This window comes from Microtus oregoni, unplaced genomic scaffold (genome assembly GCF_018167655.1).
Source record: "Microtus oregoni isolate MIOR12 unplaced genomic scaffold, Mior012 000035F_ref0000213, whole genome shotgun sequence".
NCBI classification, from domain to species: domain Eukaryota; kingdom Metazoa; phylum Chordata; class Mammalia; order Rodentia; family Cricetidae; genus Microtus; species Microtus oregoni.
Window position 1 is genome coordinate 22,147,578 of NW_024543094.1, and position 21,270 is coordinate 22,168,847.

At 39.2% G+C, this 21,270-nt stretch overlaps 1 protein-coding gene across 5 annotated transcripts in view; it reads right to left on the minus strand.

The window, feature by feature from the left end:
* Positions 1-244: 244 nt before the first annotated feature.
* Mindy3 (MINDY lysine 48 deubiquitinase 3) overlaps positions 245-21,270 on the minus strand; it is a 72,862-nt gene continuing 51,836 nt past the window's right edge. For all 5 annotated transcript variants that reach the window (XM_041630852.1, XM_041630851.1, XM_041630855.1 and 2 more), the window contains 5 exons: positions 18,991-19,063; positions 8,490-8,562; positions 6,812-6,899; positions 3,126-3,197; positions 245-523 (listed from right to left, as the gene is read on the minus strand). In XM_041630852.1, the coding sequence (XP_041486786.1) occupies positions 374-523; positions 3,126-3,197; positions 6,812-6,899; positions 8,490-8,562; positions 18,991-19,063 (456 nt within the window). In that variant the 3' untranslated portion in view covers positions 245-373. The remainder of the gene's footprint in view (positions 524-3,125; positions 3,198-6,811; positions 6,900-8,489; positions 8,563-18,990; positions 19,064-21,270) is intronic.

The following is a 21,270-nucleotide window of genomic DNA, read 5'->3' on the forward strand; positions in this document are numbered from 1 at the left end:
TTTGGTGTGGAGGCAAAATGAACCTGAATGAAATGAGACACAGGAGGTGTTTGTGGCTGAGTCTCGTTATAAAGCTGCTGCAATATTGTGTTTATTATCTGGTAAGGAACAACCAATTACCTGACTGCGGAAGTGATAACATTTAATTAAAGCCTAATTTCGCTAGTAAATTTCAAAGAAAGGATTAAAATAGGATAACCTTTAACATAAAGCTTTAGAACAAATAATTTAAACATATCATAAACACTGAAAATGTGTTTTTAATTGTTATTTACAGTTAATCAACAATACCAGTGTTTAGCTTAACGTAGCCAGTCATGAATCCCCCTTTCAACACCTGTTTTACAATCTTCCTTATAAATACTCAGACAACTCAGTTGAGTGAAGGAGAGCGTTCTGTGGTCCACAGTAATTCAATGCATGGCCATTTGGTTTGGAGACAGCGTTTAATAGGCGTGTCATCTGTCTGTAGCATGGGGTCTTCAAAGCCCATAACCACGGCGGTCCCTTCCACATACATTACCTGTTAAGAGGAAAGCCAGCAAGGTCAGTTAACATTCATAGCAAATTCTCAAGTGGATACAGATAGCTTCACAGTCAAGTATGTTTCTAAGACCTCATTATGTGGAGATTTACATCTAACTGTTTTGATAGGAATTATACTCAACTATAACATCTGCAAAATAAATTTATAAATGAATTTTAATTAACTGGTAAAATTTAGAATTCGAGATCAAGATTAAAAAAAAGATAGGCGAATCACAAGCCATATACTTTTAGATGAAGAAAAAAATCGTTCTTCAAATGATGGACAGCAGGGTGTGTTTCTTCCCCTAGTGTCCACATGGCATACTGTGCTTGCTCTGGCTTGGCTACTGAGGCAGTCAGTCGCTCCTATTCTCAAGGAGAACACAGCTATGCACTCTGAGAGGACTTCATCTTCCACGCTCAGTGTAAGGGTCTGAAGATGATCAGCATGTTAACGGGATCTGCCGGCTTTGGACTCAATGGTTTTGGAATGCAGCTCTTGAGTACATGTGAGGACAGACACAAAAGTCATGGAAGGGTGACAGAGCAGAGACCTGGCAATGATCACATTAACTAATTTGGGGGCAGACACTAGAAAACAATTATTCTGCTTTATTTTTTTTTTAAAGAAAATACTTAAAGTTATTTGCCATACCAGGAGAACACTACCAAGGATTCAATGTGTACACTAATCGCTGTGCTATTAAAAGGAGTGCCTATGACTGCTCTCTTCCAGAGTATGCATTAACTATTTTTACCAATTCAGTGGAGGCTACACATGATTGCAATTATGCTCTCATAACATAAAAGCATAACATAACATAAAAAACATAACATAAGTATGTGACCAGGGAGCCAAAAGAAACGTTTATCAGCTTTCAACAAGAGTTCCCTTAAAAACACAACTGATGGAGGAATAGGATGTTCTACTACTAGGGCACATAATTTGGTTTATAAACTTTACTCTTTAGGGAAGTCCAAAGGCATTAAAGTAAAATACATTCTTCATATTAAAATTACAACTCATATTTTTCAACCTCAAAGCAAAAGTGCCACTTTCTAAAATGTTTTTCTGAAAGGAATATATCTTAACATAGGACCTGTTTCTCCAACAGCATCAGAGCAGAACAATGTGATCTCTTCTGTGGTCTCCACTGGTGTCTGATGTCTTTCCTGGTGGCTGCAGGCCAGACTAGTGTTCTTGTGTTTTTCCTGGTATCTGGAGTGGTACCTAACTGAGTAGTCAGCCCTACTTCACACTTCTATATGGACGATGTGCACACGCTGCTCCACAACTGTTACACAGTACGTCATGTTAATACTCCGGACGTCTTGATTTCTCATCTTGTGTTAGTATGTCAGACGCTTGTCACAAGCATGACTGTAAACTTACTATATACAGGTAGCGTGGCCAAGCAGACCAAGGACAGGATTGGGAATCAGGAACTCAGTTCCAATCCCTGCTCTGTCAGTGACTTGCTCTGTGACTCTGGCTGAGTCACTTAATCTCCCTGTCTCAGAGGCCTCATCTGGAAAATATGGATAATATTTGACTACCTTACAGGGACTGTGGCTGTGAATTAATATTTAGTGATGATGAAGCTAGGCAAAACTTCAACAACTAGATGAAGTACTCATTAACACACAATATGAAATCATCCAGGGTTTCTTACCAAATGTACTCTGTTACAGATAGCAATAAATTGGTGAAAAGATTTTTGGACATGAAAGGTTTTAATTTATATTTTGTTATTAAAATAAATTTTAGCCTTTTAGTTTCATTTTTATAAGATAATGTATCTAACTTATGATCTACTTCTATAGCCACCCTCCAATTAGATACTTATAAAGCAGCATGAGGTCAAACTGAGGCATCATTCCTCCTAACATTGGCTAAACCTACTGTGGCTGTTCCTTGAATAAACACAAAGACTTGCGGCAAGAACACACAAAGGTGGCGTTTCATTCAAAAAGGTGAAGTGCTCAGACAAAGCTTTTGCCTTGGACGAGGCTAGTATACTCAGACACATGGCATCTGTGTGCCCTGGTCAACAGCTTAGAAAGGAGAGGTGCAAAGCAGAGTGGCTGAAAGCACAGGTACTGGGCTGGGCTACACTCAAGTCTCAATCCCAGCTCTGCCATTTCCTGGCTCTGGACAGGCTGCTTCCCCGTGCTTAGGCCCTTCTACAGAGCAGACATATACGGACTTCAGAGGGCCATACTAAACTAAAGACTAAATACACTAGGTAAATGTTCAATAAAGCCATTTTGGTAAATTGAAAAAATTCTCAATTAAAATTCTGCATTTAAATTGATGAATAGGAGCCTTCTGAGAATTAGCCAGAACTGCTGATCTGGAAATACCTCCACAGTTTAGAGTAACTGTGTATATAGTAGAGATAGCTATTTTGTCACAGTGAAATTATTGCCCCATAGTTCAATGTACAGCTTGAAAGCAGATTATGTGTTAGTCAAATTGAATACAGACAATTTCTACATGTGTGGCAGTAGAGAGACTTCTGGAACACCTTAAGTAGCAACTGCAGGAGACTCAGACACAACCCAGCTGAAGACAAATTATAAATGAATTCTCATACCTTTTCATTATAATTTGACTGCTTCAATCCATTGTAGTGGTAGACAGTAAAAGATTCTGGACCACTGGAGCCCTGTTATAAATAAAGGACTATTAAAACTTTAAGTTATACCTTTTTATGAGCAATTTCTAATAAGCAATGAATGTAAAAATGCAAATATCTTAAATCTTTATTGTTATTGGGGGATCACTTGGTAAAGACAACCTGTATGGTGTTAACGGCCAGGAAGGCTGAGAAAGGAAACAGCTGCTTCTGGAAGCAGGGAAGCCCTGACTGGCACAAGTTCTTCCATACCTGCTATGTCTCTAAGTGGATGTACGCGTTACACTAAAAATGACAAGTTACTAACAAATACCTCTTAAAATCCCTCACTACAAATACTTGCTTCTTGCTGTGGAACAAAGCAACACTGCCTCCACTAAACCATAAACACACATGCACCAACAGCTTCAGTTTGCCCCACAGTACTGAATCAGAAGTTTCAATTAAAAATATAATTTCACAGAAATCAAAACATATCATGCCTAATAAGACTTTATTACTACTCAAAGTGCCTGGGCTCCTAGCTGATTTTCAGCAGGCAATATTCTATCCCTGCAGCTTGTCTTCCTGGCCAGGGTCCCTCTCTAGGATCTTTTCTACTTGGTGGGAAGTGACTGCTGGAAACTCCTGCTTCAGCTCCTGACAAGAGGTGGGCTGCAAGGATACAGCTTTACTGAAAGGAGGAAAAGTGGGGGGACTCTGGGAAGGGTTCAGGGCTCTGCTCTAGGCTTGAGGCTCAGAGCATCTTCCCTTCTCCAAGCTCACTTTTTCAGTTCCTATGAGCTTTGAGTGTTTCTTCACTTATGACAAGAGCAAGCAAGGATCTCCAAAACAGCAGAGGACTTACTCTGCCCTTCAGTCCGAACCCTAAGTTCTAAGTTCTGCGTCAGACACATTTCTTTCTAAAATGCCCCTTCCTCATTTTCTAAGACCTGACCCAAATCTTACTTTCCTGTAAAGTTTCCTCTACTACTATGGGAGTTTTAAGAAAAAGCTGTCTGAATTAATTTGAGAATAAACATCACATGACTTTATATTATTGGGTTGTTAGTCTGGAAGACTACATTGTTTTACATTTGCTTTAGTATTTCCCAAGTAAAATTTAAGCTCTCATAACCTGAATTTAGGTGACTATTTCCTGAATGGTACACATGAGTCACTCTGATTACTTAGGTGAGTAATTTGGTTTTGATTCACAATTTATTTTAACTTAACAATAGTCATTCTCCTCACTTGAATCCTGTTAGTATTCTCAAGGTAGAATAGCTAATTGGCACACAGGACAAAGGCAGGGCAAAGCAGGAAGTACTTTTGCCTATGGGGCTAGATGACAGACCTAGTTTAGCTCTTGGGTCAGTCATGTAACAGCTGAATGACACCAAGAACATTTTTCACATTTTCTAGGAATGGGGGGATACCTGCACTCAATTATAAGGTATACAGGATATGCTTACTGAAGATATGCTGCTCCTACTGGTTTCACTAAACTAACTTCTGCTCAGCGTCTACACCCTAACAATGCAGTGTCCTTCCACTGGGTCAGATAAGAAGGCAGAAGGGGCACAGGGGAGTGAGTTCCCACATGGTGTGGATAGACAGAGGTGGGAACGGTCTCCTGTGAGGAAGCTGCTCTAAGTTAGACCTCCATTAGTCACCCAGAGGTGCTGCAACGTTGCCGTGCTCTGTCCCCAGAGCTCCCGATTCACTAGACCCAGAGACTTGAGGGTTTACATTTCTAACTACATCTTACACACGACATTCTCAGAACCTTCTGCTCCTGCGGAAAATGACAGCGGGGTCACATATGCTAGAAAAGAATATGAATTCCACAGAGGTAATGAGAATAACCAGGCTTGAATGACGACCTTGCTCAGAGTCACAGGGAGGTAAGCAAACAGTAAGATGGACTCAAGAGCACCAATTAGAGAGAAAGGTGTTTCCTGTAGGATAGAAGGGAACTGGAACATTCTTCCTCCACAAAGACAGGAACTCTCACTGCAGTCAATGTTATTAAATAAAATAACACAGCGAGGACACACAACTGGGTGATCTGGGAGGAGCTCAGGAGAGGAGCTAGGGTGAGTATGACCAAAACACACCGTATGAAACCCTCAGAGAATCAGAAATATGAAAACAATATTAATTCCTCGAGCTAACAAGTTAATATTAAGCATCATCTTGTAATTAACACACAAGCAGCCAAAAGAGCTGAGAACTGTCTTCTACTGCAGTTTTTAGTCCCCACCCTCGCAGGAGTATTCCACGCTGAAAACTAACAAGCAGTATTTTTAGTAATGTCCTGGCAGCACCTTCTGGAAATATAACGAGCCTCAAATACTTCAAAACCTTATGATGCTATAATTAACCATCCACCAACACACCTAAAGGCACTTTCAGAAAAGCCCAAGGGTTGGCATACTAACATACTGGACACTATAGTCCGATAGTGCCTGCCTTTCCAATGTCAGAAAGAGAAGTTTAAGAGTGTTTTCTTTCTTTCTTTTTTTTTTTTATAAATTATTTGCCAAAGTTTAAAAAGTTCAATTTCCTATACTGTGATAGCATTGGCTACTTCCTGAATTTTACCACTCATCTTTATTCGTAATAACCAAAAGGAACCTATGCTGTCTAAGCGTGCATTAACTACTAAGATTGAGTGCCAGTAATGCCAGTTACTCTGTTCATGTCAGACCTGTGCCCAAGATATCAAATTAACAACATATCAAAATTAAACAACTACATTTTTCTACAATAGCTGAACAAAATTGGCATTTCTATTGGAAGAGTTTATACTGCTGCTATTTGATGACACGACCATGATTGTTAAGCTGAATAATTCAGGTCAGTGGATACACGCCTCACTTAGGACAAAGAAAAGGGCAGATGCAGGCACAACTCAAGAGTGTGAGAACTAACAGCCCTGTTAACTGAGGCAAAGCCAATAGAAAACATGCACCATTTCACTGAGAACAAAGCTATCCCGTTCACCCTTTCTTCTGAAACTCGGGCTCGCTACTAGGAGCTCCTGCCCTTTCCTCTTGTGGCACTGTCCCAGGACACATACTAACCAACAGTTTTGTAAGAATGAACTCAGGGATGGGAGACAGAGAGGTGTCTCTCTTTATTTCATGTACTTCTAAATTCATCCTTTTTTTTAGCATTCCACTGTCCTCTGCCACCCATCGGAATTCAGAGTACTGCACAGTGTACTGGTCCACTGGCACCCTTAGAGAACTGCATCACTGTACTAACATAGAGATGCCAAATCAAGGACTGCATGGTTATGCCAACACACATGTCACTGTAAGACAGGCATACTCTGAGGACTCTATTGCTGAACCAGGACACAGACAGACCCACTGCACAGCAACACCTACTGAGTGGGGTATGTAGCTATATCAGCACACACACACACACACACCCTCTGGGCACTGTATCACTGTACTGACACATGCATGTTTTCTAAGAACTACACTGCTACATGGGCTCATACATGTCCTTCTGACCTTTGCATGGGAAGATTTTATGTAATGGTGTTTTCTCAGTCTTACATGTGCATTTTAGGAAAAAGAAAAATATAGTCTAGTTCACAGACAATCATCTCAACAGAGCAAATGAGTACAATAGATTCTCTTGGCTGTTACCTGATCAGGAAAAAATTCTTGAAGAAATGGACCCAACAAAATGATTCCTAATCCCTCTGGATCTAATTTGTTCTTTATGAGATTTATACTATAGGGAGACAAAAAGAAAAACAGTGAATACCAAAGAAGACAAACCCACAAAATAGTCCATTCTCTCATGACTCAATTGCTGGTACTATAACACATTTGGAAGCCAAAATCCTAAGAGCTGTTCTTTTTAGAACTTTAGTGACAAATACACAGGAATGGCATCTAATTCGCCAAAACTTGGCTATTTTTAAATCAGAGTAATCTGTTACTATTTAAAATTTAAATTATGACGATGACTTTAGAATATTGTTCCTTATTAGGTAAAGTAATTTAAAAACCAAGGCTTATAAAATCAGGCTGTAACCTCCCAAATGCAGATTCTCTCTGCATTCTAGGTATGCATGAATTCAACAATCAAATGGAGCATTTACTTTTCAAAATCTATTTTCGGCTCTAGGAGTTAGAAAGAAACAAGTCAAGAGGCATTGGGAGACCAGATAATAATAAAAGAAAATCTTCAAAATGTTACTTTTAAGAACTAAATAAGATAGATGCTTAACATTCTTGGACAATCTAACTTGAAGGCCACAGACATAAGAGCTTTAGTCCAGGAAATCGCAGCACATGGCATGGCCCTTACTGGTCTAGCAGCAATCGCAAGTAAACAAGTTCTGTACAGCGTTTGCCACTTAGGTGTAATAGAGGCTGGTGGAGAGTGATGTATGAAGCTCAAGAGGCAAAGAGAAGGGGAATGCAGTTTAAAGGGTTTCAAAACTGTCAGTTTTCTTCCCCCAATGCTATCTCAAATGACAAGTTAAAGTTAGCCTACTAACTGCAAAGCAGCATGTTTGGGAATTACAGGGAATTTGGGTAGATCAGCTTCCCCAAGATGCTTCCCCAGGGCTCAAGGTGGGTGGAGTCACTGTGCTCAAGCTCTCTAGGGATGGACAGCTAGAGCAGGGGCCAGGCACAGGGCTACAAAGGACTCCCTTCCTGAGAAGGTCTCTGTCAGGAGACCATTCTCAGAGTTTGGTGGATGTCTGTCTGTCTGTCTCTTTCCTCTGCCTGTGTTTAGACTAGGTCAGTTCCAGAGTTTTTGTTTGTTGTGTTTTATTAGAAATGGAATCTGAGCCATGTGTTCAGGGGTAAAACAGTTTTTTTTTTTTGTGTGTGTGTGTGTGTGTTTTTAAAGGTTCTATGAAGGTTACATCTCTGTGACATCTCTAGCCAGGTTCAGTGATATATTCCTCAGCTCTAGACGATGCTGGAGCCTGACTACTACAGTCTTTCCAGGCCTGGTTGTCATCTGAATGCTCTATGTAAAACCTCTGAGTTTCAGTGGGTCTAGGGAAGGCCATTAAATTGTGATCTAAAACAAAGGCAAGGTCATTATTGTCAATGAAATTGCATATATAAGACCTCAAAAATGGAAGTCTTTGTAGAGAGAAAGTTTCAAATCAATAGTGAAAGACTGATTTTGAGAAGTGAGACAGTCAATGGAGAGTGAAGAAGCAACACATGACAGACATGGTCATCTGTTCTCAGATCGGGCTAGGCTTTTTCCCCAAATATTTATTGTCTTGTTATACAGGCTTAGCACCACCACCCTACCCCATCCCTGCCCGGGATCACTTCCAATCCCACTCACTACTCAGGGTCTGAAACAAGATCCAAGGCTTTCATCACATCTTCCAGAAGGGAGTCGGCTATGAATCCATTATCTGGAAAAATATTAAAGAGAAGGTGGAATATGAACATTTCTGATCAGATTATGGGGAAGGGAGGATCACATAAGGAGCCCAAGGGGTGGATAAACTATGTATGATTTTGCTATAGAGTTTACTACTACTAGGTACCTGCACAGATGAATTTTCTTAGGGACACAAAGATTTATCTTCAAGGAAAATTTTAAAAAAATCTACTTATGAACTACAGTTAATGGGATGGTTGAGATGGAGGGAGGACGGAGATGGGAGCAGGGAAGAAGATATCTTAATTAAGAGAGCCAATTTGGGGTTGGCAAGAGGCCTGACTCTAGAGGGGTTCCCAGGTGTATACGGGATGTCCCCAACTAGGTCACTGGGCAGTGCCTGAAGTGGCCTTGTCCCTTAGTCAGACCGATGACTATCTTGAATATCACTATAGAACCTTTTGTCCAGTGACCAATGGAGATAGAGACAGAGAACCACATCAGAGCACTGGACTGAGCTCCCAAAGTCTAGTTGCAGAGCAGAAGGAGGGAGAATATGAGCAAGCAAGTCAGGACCATGAAGGGTTGGTCCACCCACTGAGACAGTGTGCCTGATCTAATAGGAGCTCACCAAATGCTGCTGAACTGGTACTGAATGAGCATGTGATCAAACTGGACTCTGAATGTGGCTGACAATTGGGGCAGACTGAGAAGCCAATGAGAATGGCACTGAGATTTGTCTCTACAGCATGTACTGGCTTTTTGGGATCCTAGTCTATTTGGATGCACACCTTCCTAAGCCTGGATGGAGTGGGGAGGGCCTTGAACTTCCCACAGGGCAGGGTACCCTGCTGTCTCTTAGGACTGGAGGAGGAGGGTGGACCATGAGTGGGAGAGCAGGGCGGGAATGGGAGAAGGGGAGGAAGTAGAAATTTTGAATGGTATTATTTAAAAAGCAATAAAAAATAAAAAAATAAAAAAGAACTACAGCTAAACCTTGAAGTTAAATTGTTTTCTTTTTTAGCAGTTTTACAAACCTGCAAATGGATAAAAACTCCACTTAAAATGACAACGTAACTATATCCAGCAAAACTTTCAATCACCACAGAAGGGCAAAACAAGATATTCCATGACAAAACCAGATTTAACCAATACCTAGCCACAAACCCAGGCCTATACAAAGTATTAGAAGGAAATATCCAACCCAAGGAAGTTGGCTACCTCAACAAAAACAAAGACAATTGATGATCTCATAGCAGCAAATCCCAAAAAAGGGAAAAAAGCACACATATTAAAATCTCTAACAACAAAAACTAAGTTAACAGGAGATAGCAAATCACTGGTCATTAATATCCCTTAATATAAATGTACTCAACTCACCTATATAAAAAGTCACAGGCTAACAGGTTGGCTATGAAAACAGAATCCATTCTTCTTCTGCATTCAAGAAACACACCTCAACCTCAAAGACAGATATTGCCTCAGAGTAAAGGATTGGGGAAAAAAAATTCCAATCAGATGGACCTAAGAAACAAGCTGATGTAGTTATCCTAATATCTAACAAAATAGACTTCAAACAAAATCAGTCAAAAGAGACAAAGAAGGACATTTCATAATAGTCACAGGAAAAATCCATCAAGAGGAAATCTCAATACTGAACATCTATGCCCCAAATAAAAGGACACCCTCATATGTAAAAGAAACACTTCTAAAGCTTAAATCATACATTAAACCACACACACTAATAGTGGTAGACTTTAACACTCTACTCTCACCATTGGACAGGTCAGTCAGGCAAAAAATTAGCAGAGAAATAAGAGAACTAACAGATGTTATGACTCAAATGGGCTTAACAGACATCTATAGATCTCCCATGCTCTTGGGCAGGTAGAATTAACATAGTAAAAATAGCAATCTATCTTACCAAAAGCATTCAATGCAAGGCCCATCCAAATCCCAGCAAAATTCTTCACAGACCTCAAAAGAACAGTACTCAACTTCGTATGGAAAAGCAAAAAACACAGGATAGCAAAAATAATCTTGTACAGCAAAAGAATTTCTAGAGGCATCACAATCCCTGATTTCAATCTCTACTATAGAGCTACAGTACTAAAAACAACCTGGTATTGGCATAAAAACAGATAGGAGGACCAATGGAACTGAATCAAAAACCCGGATATTAATCCACACACTTTTGAACACCTGATTTTTGACAAAGAAGCAAAGATTATAAATGTGAAACAAAAAGCATATTCAACAAATGATGCTGGCAAAACTGGATATCAGCGCGTAGAAGAATGAAAATAGATCCATATCTATCACCATGCATAAAACTCAAGTCCAAATGGATCAAAGACCTCAACATAAAGTCAGCCACACTGACCTCATAGAAGAGAAAGTAGGAAGTACACTTGAATGCATTGGCACAGGAAACCACTTCCTAAATATAACCATAGTAGTAGCACAGACACTGAGAGAAACAATTAATAAATGGGACCTGCTGAAACTGAAAAGCTTCTGTAAAACAAAGGACACAGTAAATAAGACAAAATGATGGCCTACAGAATGGGAAAAGATCTTTACTAATCCCACATCAGACAGAGGGCTGATCTCCAAAATATACAAAGAACTCAAGAAATTGGTCATCAAAAAAACAAATATTCCAATAAAAAATGGAGTACAGACCTAAACAGAGAACTCTCAACAGAGGAATCTAAAATGGCTGAAAGACACGTAAGGAAATGTTCAACATCCTTAGTCATTAGAGAAATGCAAATCAAAACAACTCTGAGATTCCATTTTACACCTGTAAGAATGGCCAAGATCAAAAACACTGATGACAGCTTATGTTGGAGAGGTTGTGGGGAAAGGGAACACTCTTGCACTGATGGTGGGAATGCAAGCTGGTACAACCCCTTTGTATATCAGTGTGGCAATTTCTCAGAAAAATAGGAAACAACCTTCCTCAAGACCCAGCAATACCACTTTTGGGTATATATCCAAAGGATGCTCAATCATGCCACAAGGACATGTGCTCAACTATGTTCATAGCAGCATTGTTTGTCATAGCCAGAACCTGGAAACAACCTAAATGCCCCTTGACTGAAGAATGGATAAGAAAAATGTGGCACATTTATACAATGGAGTACTACACAGCAGAAGATAAAGACATCTTGAAATTTGCAGGCAAATGGATGGATCTAGAAAACATCAGTTTCAGTGAGGTAACCCAGATACAGAAAGACAATTATCACATGTACTCACTCATAAGTGGTTTTTAAAACATAAAGCAAAGAAAACCAGCCTACAAATCACAATCCCAGAGAACTTAGACAACAATGAAGACTCTAAGAGAGACATACACAGATCTAATCCACATGAGAAGTAAAAAAAGACAACATCTCCTGAGTAAATTGGGAGCATGGGGACCTTGCGAGAGGATTGAAGGGGATGGGAGAGGCAGGGAATGGGAGCAGAAAAAATATGTAGAGCTCAAAAAAAAAAAAAAACTCAGTATGTATATATAAAATCATCAGAAGGTAAAAAAAAAAACAACGTAATTCAGCAGTTGCATAAATCTTCAAATTATCATGAAGAAATGTAGTGTAAAGAATTCTTTACAACAAATTCTGCTGGTTCCAGTCTCATTTTACTGAAGTGCAGCGATTCAGTCCTATTTAGACAACTGATGGTGTAAAAGCAAAAAAAAAAAAAAAAAAAAAAAATCTTAAAACAAGCTTGACACTAACAATAACTACAGAATTAAATATAAAAAAATTCACACTAAACCCAACACAGCAACAAGGACACCCACACAAAAGAGCTAAAGCTTGTATGCACAGAAGAGCTAAGTGCTGACAATGACAATTTCACAAAAAACATTTTATGGTTTAGTTAAACAAACAGTATAGAAAACTTTTTGCCCTGCCAGGGTCCTCCACATCTTAGGGCAGGCTCTAGCAAGATTAGTCTGCCTCAATCTCCCCAACCCACAGGTCTAGCCCAGAACCCAGTTTCAATGCCCAGGACTCATCTAAACACCACTGGATGTGCTGACCCCAAACTTGAGGCTCCAAGTAGGAGCATACCACCTGCCATCAGCTGCAGGCTCCTTGCAGCTCACATCTAACCTGTTCATCTTGAAGCAGGGTCTAGCCAGGTGAGTGCACCTTGTGGTCTGCTCCGTGCACCTTGGTGCTCCATGCATCTCTCCTAACCCAAATCTGCCTCCCAACTCAAGACTTAGACCAGAACTCACATCCTGTGTGCCAGTCCAGTTCCCAGGGCACCTGACTTCATTCTACCTAAGACAAATCCAACCTTCAGGACCAATCTGGCTTATACATCCTGTGTTATGTCCTAACATACTGTTTCCATATCAGACTCAAAACTAACAAAAGAAGTCCACATACGAAGATCTCATTGCAAAAATACAATTATGAAAGATGAAGACAGGACTTAGTCCCCCAAATCCAGCAGTCCTGTAGAGATGTTCTCCAAAGAGAAAAAACTACATGAACTTCAGAACATAGGATTTCAAAGAAGAATCATAAACTTCGTTAAAGATTCCAAGGAATTTTAAGAAGATAAAAACAAACATCCCCTCCCCACAAAACCAAAACAACAGCAACAAAAAAACAAACCCAGCTCAATGAACTTAAGAGATAACGAACTTAAAACAACAAACACCTGACTAATCCCCCCAACCCAAATATATAAGGTTGATGGAAATAATGGAGACAATATAGGATTTGAGAATTGAATTCAATAAAGAGATAAAAACATTAAAAAGAAAAGCTGAAGTGAGGATGGATCTGCAAAGTTCAATAACCTAACTAGAACAAGGGAGAGCCTTAGAAGTAGAACAAATCTAGCAGAATACAGAATAGCAGGACCCAAAGATAAAGTAGAGAAACCAGACAAAAACAAGCAAAGATAATGAAATATTATAGAACACGCACATACCTAACATACAAACAATGTGGGATTCCACCAAAGGACTAAACCTTTAAATCAAAGGAACAGAACAGAGTGATAAATCCCAGGTCAGGTCAATTGCACAGGCAGGATCTTCAAAAAGATTATAGAAGAAAATGTCTCCAAACTAAGGAAAGACAAACCCATACAGATACGAGAAGCACATAAAACACCAAACAGACAAGACGAGCATTAAAAGTCACTAGAGAAAAATTGCCAATCACATAAAAAGGAAAACCTATTAGAACAGTTGATTCCTTAGAAGAAACTTGGAAAGCCAGAGGAGCCTAGAGAAATACAATCCAAGATCTAATGGACCAGAACTGCCAACCTAAACTTCCATACTCAGCAAAGCTGTCTGTCAGAGTTGAAGGAGAAATAAAAATACCAAATACTTTATGATACCAAAGTCTAAAAATTTTATATTCATCAGACCAAGCCTAAAAAAATACAAGATATACATTGGACTGAAGAGAGGAATAAGCATAGTCAAGATACTGTAAAAAGAAAATTAACTAATAATTACTAAAAAAAAACCCAAGAGAGTACAACCAACAACAAAAACACAAACCACAACAACACAATATCTGTGTTCCATACACACTTTTCATTAATAACCTTAAAAATTAAGTCTCATTAATAATTTAAAATATTAACAGCCTCAAAGCTCCAATCTAAAGACACACTATGGTTAACTGGATCAAGAGACAAAAATCCATCTACCTGTTGTCTACAAGAAAACTTAATGTTAAGACAGGGACCACTTAGAGTGACAGGATGGAAAAAAGTACCCAATCAATGGGACCAGGCAAGAGACGTTGCTATCCTAATATCTGACAACAGGCTTCACACTAACACTAATCAGACAGACAGAACAAAAAAAAAAGATACTTGATTATAACAAAAAGAACAATCAACCAAGAGGACATCACAATTACTATCCTTAACATAAATGCACCAAACACTGGGGCAGCCAATTTCATAAAGCACACCTCTAGAATTAAAGACAGAGGCTATCGTTAATCCACTAATAGTATGTGGTTTCAATACCCCACTTTCTCCAAGAGACAGGCCATCTGGACAAAAAAATAAACAAAGAAACATTAGAATTAAACGACATCATACATCAAATGGTCTTAACAGGCACCACAGATATCCACCAAACACCAAAGAATACACATTTCTTCTCAGCAGCTCAGACACTTCTCTAGAATGGACCTAAACCTGGGACACAAATCTTAACAAGAAATATTGAAATAATTGATGATAATTAAACAAAATTTAAAGAAATTAAATGTCAATAACTAAAATGGTAGTGTATATATACAAAAGGGTATAGAAAGTGACCCAAACTCTAGCAATGTCAAAATTAATGATACAAACAAAATGCCTGTAGGACAGTTAATGTCTTTTTCACAATTAGACAATTTTCTAAGAAACCTGTCTAAAAGTCCTACTCATGCAACAAACTACAGATAAAGTGAGCAGCTGCTCACTCTGGATACCTATTTTAATAGTCTACTAGGCAGGAAAGAGGCTATATAAAGACCTTTTGCATTGTAATCATCCTGAGCAGTACTTCACCCTTTTCAAGGCAGACTGCCCTGGACTAAAATGATCTGGGTCACTTGTGATAACTGAAAATGCTCACATTTTAATGTGAAGGACTAGTGTAACTACAGCTTGTCCAGCTACAAATACTGTGAGGTCTAAGGAATAAAGTAATTGGCAGCGCGGTGGTGGTGCACACCTTTAATTCCAGCACTCAGGAGGCAGAAGCAGGAGGATCTCTGTGAGTTTGAGGCCAGCCTGATCTAGAGAGGAGTTCTAGGACAGCCAGGGCTGTTACACAGAGAAACTCGGTCTCAAAACACCAGAAAAAAAAAAAAGACAAGTAACTGAGAGCACCTTCAAAGACATTCAAGTTTCTAAGCTTGTTTTTTTTTTAAAAAAAAAAAAAGAAAAAATTATTTTGTTTAGTTAAAAGTCACAGCTCCAAGCTCAGAATCTCTAATCATGAACCAGATTTTGGCTGCCAGCAAACAGGAAGAATCATCTGAAAAAGTCCCTGTGCTTATTGGCTATCACTGATGTCTACTTCACATTTTGCATCTCAGCAAGACTAACAAAAAATTCCCTGCTGGCCCTGTCCAGACCCTTTCAGAAGTCTAGCTCCATTCTTTCAATTGTATTGCTATTGTAGAATCCCAGTATAGCATGTGCCTGAGAGCAAAGCCCAGATCCACAACATGATCAGCAGATAAAACTAGACTTCCAGCTGGGCGGTTGTGGAGCATGCCTTTAATTCCAGCACTCAGGGAAGCAGAGGTAGGCAAATCTCTGTGAGTTCCAGGCCAGCCTGATCTACAGACTGAGTCCCAGGATAGCCAGAGATAAACAGAGAAACCTTGTCTTGAAAAACCAAAAAAGTGAAAACAAACAAACAAACCAAAATACTATAGACTTCCTTAAAAGTTCATGCATATGGGTTTGCTGCTTGGTAAATCATTCTCATTATGTTCTGAGCAGTTTTCATTATTGTTATTTCTTAATTTGTGATTTAATCCTGAAACCCTATCAAGTAGTTAAAGTGGTATAATAAAGCAGAACTAAGATTAAAATTTTGATAGCATTTCCAAATGAGAAACTAACTATTCAAAAATATACTTTTGATCCTATAAGTTTGCTCGACATCAAAATAAGTAGTTGGCTTCTATAATCCTGAAGAATCTGAAATACAGATTGCTCTAATTATTCAAGCAAAAGGAAAGTCAATACCAAATTATTAGCAGCAGTCTAATGTCAACCACTTTAGAATGGTGGGAGCATTTCTATGTCTGTAGCTGTAAAAAAGACACTGGTAATGTTTAGAAGGGTCTACATTAGGTGGTTTAGAACACCTAGAATCTACTCTTGGTTCTTAGATATACAAAATACATATGAAGCCTTGAAAGTGATGCATACAAAGTTTAGCAACTTGGCAAAAAATGTTAATAATCTATATTCTAGATGCATAGCAAAGTTTTTGTGGGTGTTGGTGTGGGTATGAGCATGTATTCATGTGTGTGTAGGTCAGAGGTGGGTGGTGGGTGTCTCCACCTTATTTTTTATTTTATTATTTTTTAAATGTTTTAAATTTATTTATTTATTTATTTATTTTGGTTTTTCGAGACAGGGTTTCTCTGTAGCTTTGGTGCCTGTCCCGGAACTAGCTCTTGTAGACCAGGCTGGCCTCGAACTCCCAGAGATCCGCCTGCCTCTGCCTTCCGAGTGCTGGGATTAAAGGCGTGCACCACCACCGCCCAGCTAATTTATTTATTTTTAATTAAAATTTTCCACCTCTTCCCCTCTCCACCTTATTTTTGAGGCAGGTTCTCTCACTGAATCCAGAGCTTGATGATTCAGCTTGACTGGCTGGCCAGACTGTTAGGTTCCAGGATTTTCCTGTCTCTGCATCCCTAGCAGTGAGATCACAAACACACACACCATGGCTAGTTTTTAATGTGGGTGCTGGGGAGCTGAGTTCAGTTCCTTATGTCAGCATAGCAAATGCTTCCCTGAGTCTTATCTTCAGTCCCATGCATGGCAGCACGATTTGTTTTAGCATATTTGTGGAGGTAAAACGTTTTATAAGCTGTAATGTTACTCACACACAGCAGTCTCCGCTATATTTAGAAGATGGATATGTAGTGGCTGGAGAGCAGCTGAGTAGTGAGAACACTTGCTCCTTTGCCAGGACTCCTACTGGGTGAATCACGAGTACTTGTCACTCTAGCTCCAGAGCACCTGAAACCCGCTTTTGGCCTCAGAGAATACCTGAATTGTGTGGTATTCTCACATACACTTGGCATACACACAGACACATAAATACAAAATAAAAATAAATTTTTAAGAAAAGCAGGTGCAAGATATGGTCTCATAGAAGTGCTGCTATCAGTGGTGGCTGGCCTGCCAGCACAAAGTTCATTCATTTACTTGAGTATAATTGTGAGGAATAAAATACAATCCATGTTAAGTAATATAATTCAAATTTCTACTAGAGGGAGAACATTTTAAGTAAAAAGGTTTTCATCTTCAAATTTGTATGTTTGTTAGCTTGTTTGGCAGGGCTATATAAACTGAATAGGTTCTTCTTCCTTTACTAGGTAAAGCTTTCCATACAGGATCCGCCATGATGAAGATGAGTTTCCTTTTCTCACCCCTGCTCTTGTAACCAAGCTTAAGGCTTAAGCACTGAAACGGATTGATGTGGGATTCCCCTCTGTATCTGTGAATACCACTGGGGAATAAGGAAACTGCCTTGGCCTGTTGACAGGGCAGAGTAGAGCTAGGCAAGGAAAACTAAACTAAATGCCAGGAGAAAGGAGGCAAAGTCAGGGAGAAGGCATGGAGTCACCGCCAGAGACATGCCATACTTTGCCAGTAAGCCACAGCCAGGTGGAGATGCACAGATTAACGGAGATACAGGAGCTAGCCAGAAATACGCTTAAGCTATTGGCCAAACAGTATTGAAAATAATATAGTTTCTGTGTGGTTATTTCAGGTCTGAGCAGCTGGGAACAAACAAGCGGCCTTCAACAGCAACAGATTTTCGTTTTCAGTGTTTTCACTCACAAACCAACCTGCTCCTGATGAGGCAGTACCAGCAGAGCCCGAGAGAGGAGCCTTGCTAAGAGGAAACGGGGCAGATTTGCAAGAACTAAGATCTTAAAGCAGAAGACAGAGAACACAACAACTGAAGCTCTTCAGGGCTCTGAAGGAATGCCCTGACCTAACAACTTAGGTTTTATGTGGGTTTACAACAGAAGTGAAGGAGTTCATTTGAAGTTGTCTTTAAGGGAGGGAGATGTAGGGTTCAGGCACAATGTTTTCTTCAGCACAGAAACAAAAGGCCACTGAGACTCCTCAGGTAACAGTAACTGTAGACAGTTAAATGATACACGTGTAAAGTTTTCAGAACTCATTTTGGTAGAATAAACACATGGTCAGAAGGATGATATTCTTCCACATGAAGATTTTTTCAATTACCTTTTACTGCAAGTGTGTGTGTGTGTGTGTGTGTGTGTGTGTGTGTGTGTAGGCCAGAAGTGTTAGATACTCCAGAGCTGGAGTGACAGGGGTACTGGGAACCAGGCCTACATCTTCCGCAAGAGCAATTCGTGCTCTAACTGCTGAGTTATCTCTCTTGCACCTGATCTGCTTATTTAGTGTTCATTTGGATCAGTTAAATAAGAAAAATATTACTTAGGTGATTCCTGTTTTTTGACATCCTGTATCAAAAGATAAAATCACCTTTAACTCAGGGTCCCAGGAAATGCAATTGTTCAGTGGCAGAATCTGACGGCAGCCACAGTCCTGTGTGTTCTGTTTTCATTTTATCACTTCCTCTAAGTTCTTTTTAAGAATTGACACATTCATCTTCCATTCAGTAATCCAACTCATCTTTTGAATAAAATCTGAGTATCAATATAGGATGTTTTACCTTCTGGATCATAGGTTTGAAAAACTCTTCTGGCTTGTTCAGAAGGCGCCTCAGGGGCAACTAAAGCCATATCCTAAAAAATAAAATGAATACCGCCAGTCAGTTGCAACACCATCATATTAACATTAAACACTTGGCTGAGGTGGAGAAATGATGACATTTGGAGTCAGAGTCTTTGGGCTACAATATAGCCAATGCGAGTGGCCAGAGAAACCACCAGCTCTCTAGTGCTTACTTTTACTTCTGAAGGATGGAAATGACACTTAAACCACAGAAAATGGAGAGGATGTCATGCCAACATTATAAAAGCAAACAATATAAAATACAGTATGCAAAGAACCCATAATTTGTGTGTTTTATATTACTGTATATGTAAAGAAATGCATAACTTCAAATATATTCTAATTTTCAACAAATCAAAACTAAGAGAAAATACAACAGTTTCAAGGAATGGAAACTATGAGATTAGAACAGAGACTGAGCTAACCGCAAAGACTAATACGGACAATCACACATTATACTATAATGATAAATGCCACTCTGTAAGTGGGATGTAATACATGCAGAAGGTTCTGCATGTCTAATTTAGCTTCCAAGGAGACAGCCGATGGCAGTTTCTTCATCACAGTGGGCATCACTGCTCAGACTACACCCAGAAGCCCAGTGTTTCCTCATACAGCTTCACTGAACAGATCTAAGCCATTGTGAAGTCCTAGTTCTGATGGACAAGAATGCAGAATTGAGGGCCCTGTAGTTGATGTCTAGTCATAGCTTCTCTCAAGCTTTTACCTATATTTGTGTTCTGTGAGTCACCTCATCAGAGAACAGGTATTCCTTCACACTATCTCAAATCCTCGGCCATCTCAAACCAAATCAAACTAGACAACAAAAGACAACAGGTATGAAGTATAAATAGTAAAATTTAAAATGTTTTATGGACAATTAATCTTAACTTCTATCCTCACCCTTTCGTATCTCACTTATGGAAAAAGAACTAAAAGAAGCAGTAATTGAATTCTCACCTGACCCTGAGGTCTAACCTCCTCAGGATCGAATGGCATGTTCTGTTGTTATGAAAAATTAGGAATCAGAATCAAAACAAAGAAATTGCACAAGACCTTACCTGTTTTTATGTATTCCAAAAAAATGAATAAGAAAGAGGACTTGCTAATTTAAACAATTCAGTAATATAGATTATATTTCTTGCTTTCCATCCCAGACAGAGGCCTTTTCTGCATTTTCTGCTATTCTGACCATATGCACACACCAAGTAATGTCTTCTTTGGTTTAATTTTCAATGCTGTTCTGAATTCATGATTTAGTTCTTTACTTGCTGGATACACGGGCTATATTTAATTTTTTGCTATCAAAAAGAATGTATCAAGCAAACATGAAGATATAATTTTATGTAGGCTTAATTATAAGAGAGATCTACAGTGGGTACTGGGTCACAGGAAGAATGCATGTATAATTATAAGAGAGATCTACAGTGGGTACTGGGTCACAGGAAGAATGCATGTATAATTATAAGAGATCTACAGTGGGTACTGGGTCACAGGAAGAATGCATGTATAATTATAAGAGAGATCTACAGTGGGTACTGGGTCACAGGAAGAATGCATGTATAATTATAAGAGAGATCTACAGTGGGTACTGGGTCACAGGAAGAATGCATGTATAATTATAAGAGAGATCTACAGTGGGCTACTGGGTCACAGGAAGAATGCATGTATAATTTTGGCAGGAAGTAGAGACTTGTGAATTATGTTTGCTTACTTATTTCAAACAATGTTTTTTTTTTTTTTCTTTTTGGACACAGTCACAAACTCATTATGAAGCTGAGTTTGATCTTGAACTCTGGTCCTCTGGCACCCTCCTCCTGAGTGCTGGAATAACAGGTATGTACCTCTCTCCTAGTTATAGCATGCTAGGGTTGAATCTAGAGCTCCTTGAATGCTAGCCAAGCGTTCTAACTGAGCCACATCACCAGCCTCTTGAACAATATTTTTTAAAACTCTCATCACCAATATAGTCGTTGCTCTTGGCTATAATCTCAATTGAGAGGAGAAAAACATAATCAAGATTTTCTTATCTAAAAAATAAAACTCTTTAATTTTCCCAATTCATGGCTAAGGAGCGTCTTCCCATGTATTTGCTGCTTTAATTGCTGTCACTGATGTTTCACAGTTTTCATTGTACAGATCTTTCTACTCCTTGTTTTAATTATGCCTGGACACTTTTTGGTAGCTATTAATTTGTTCCCTTGATTTCTCAGGCAGT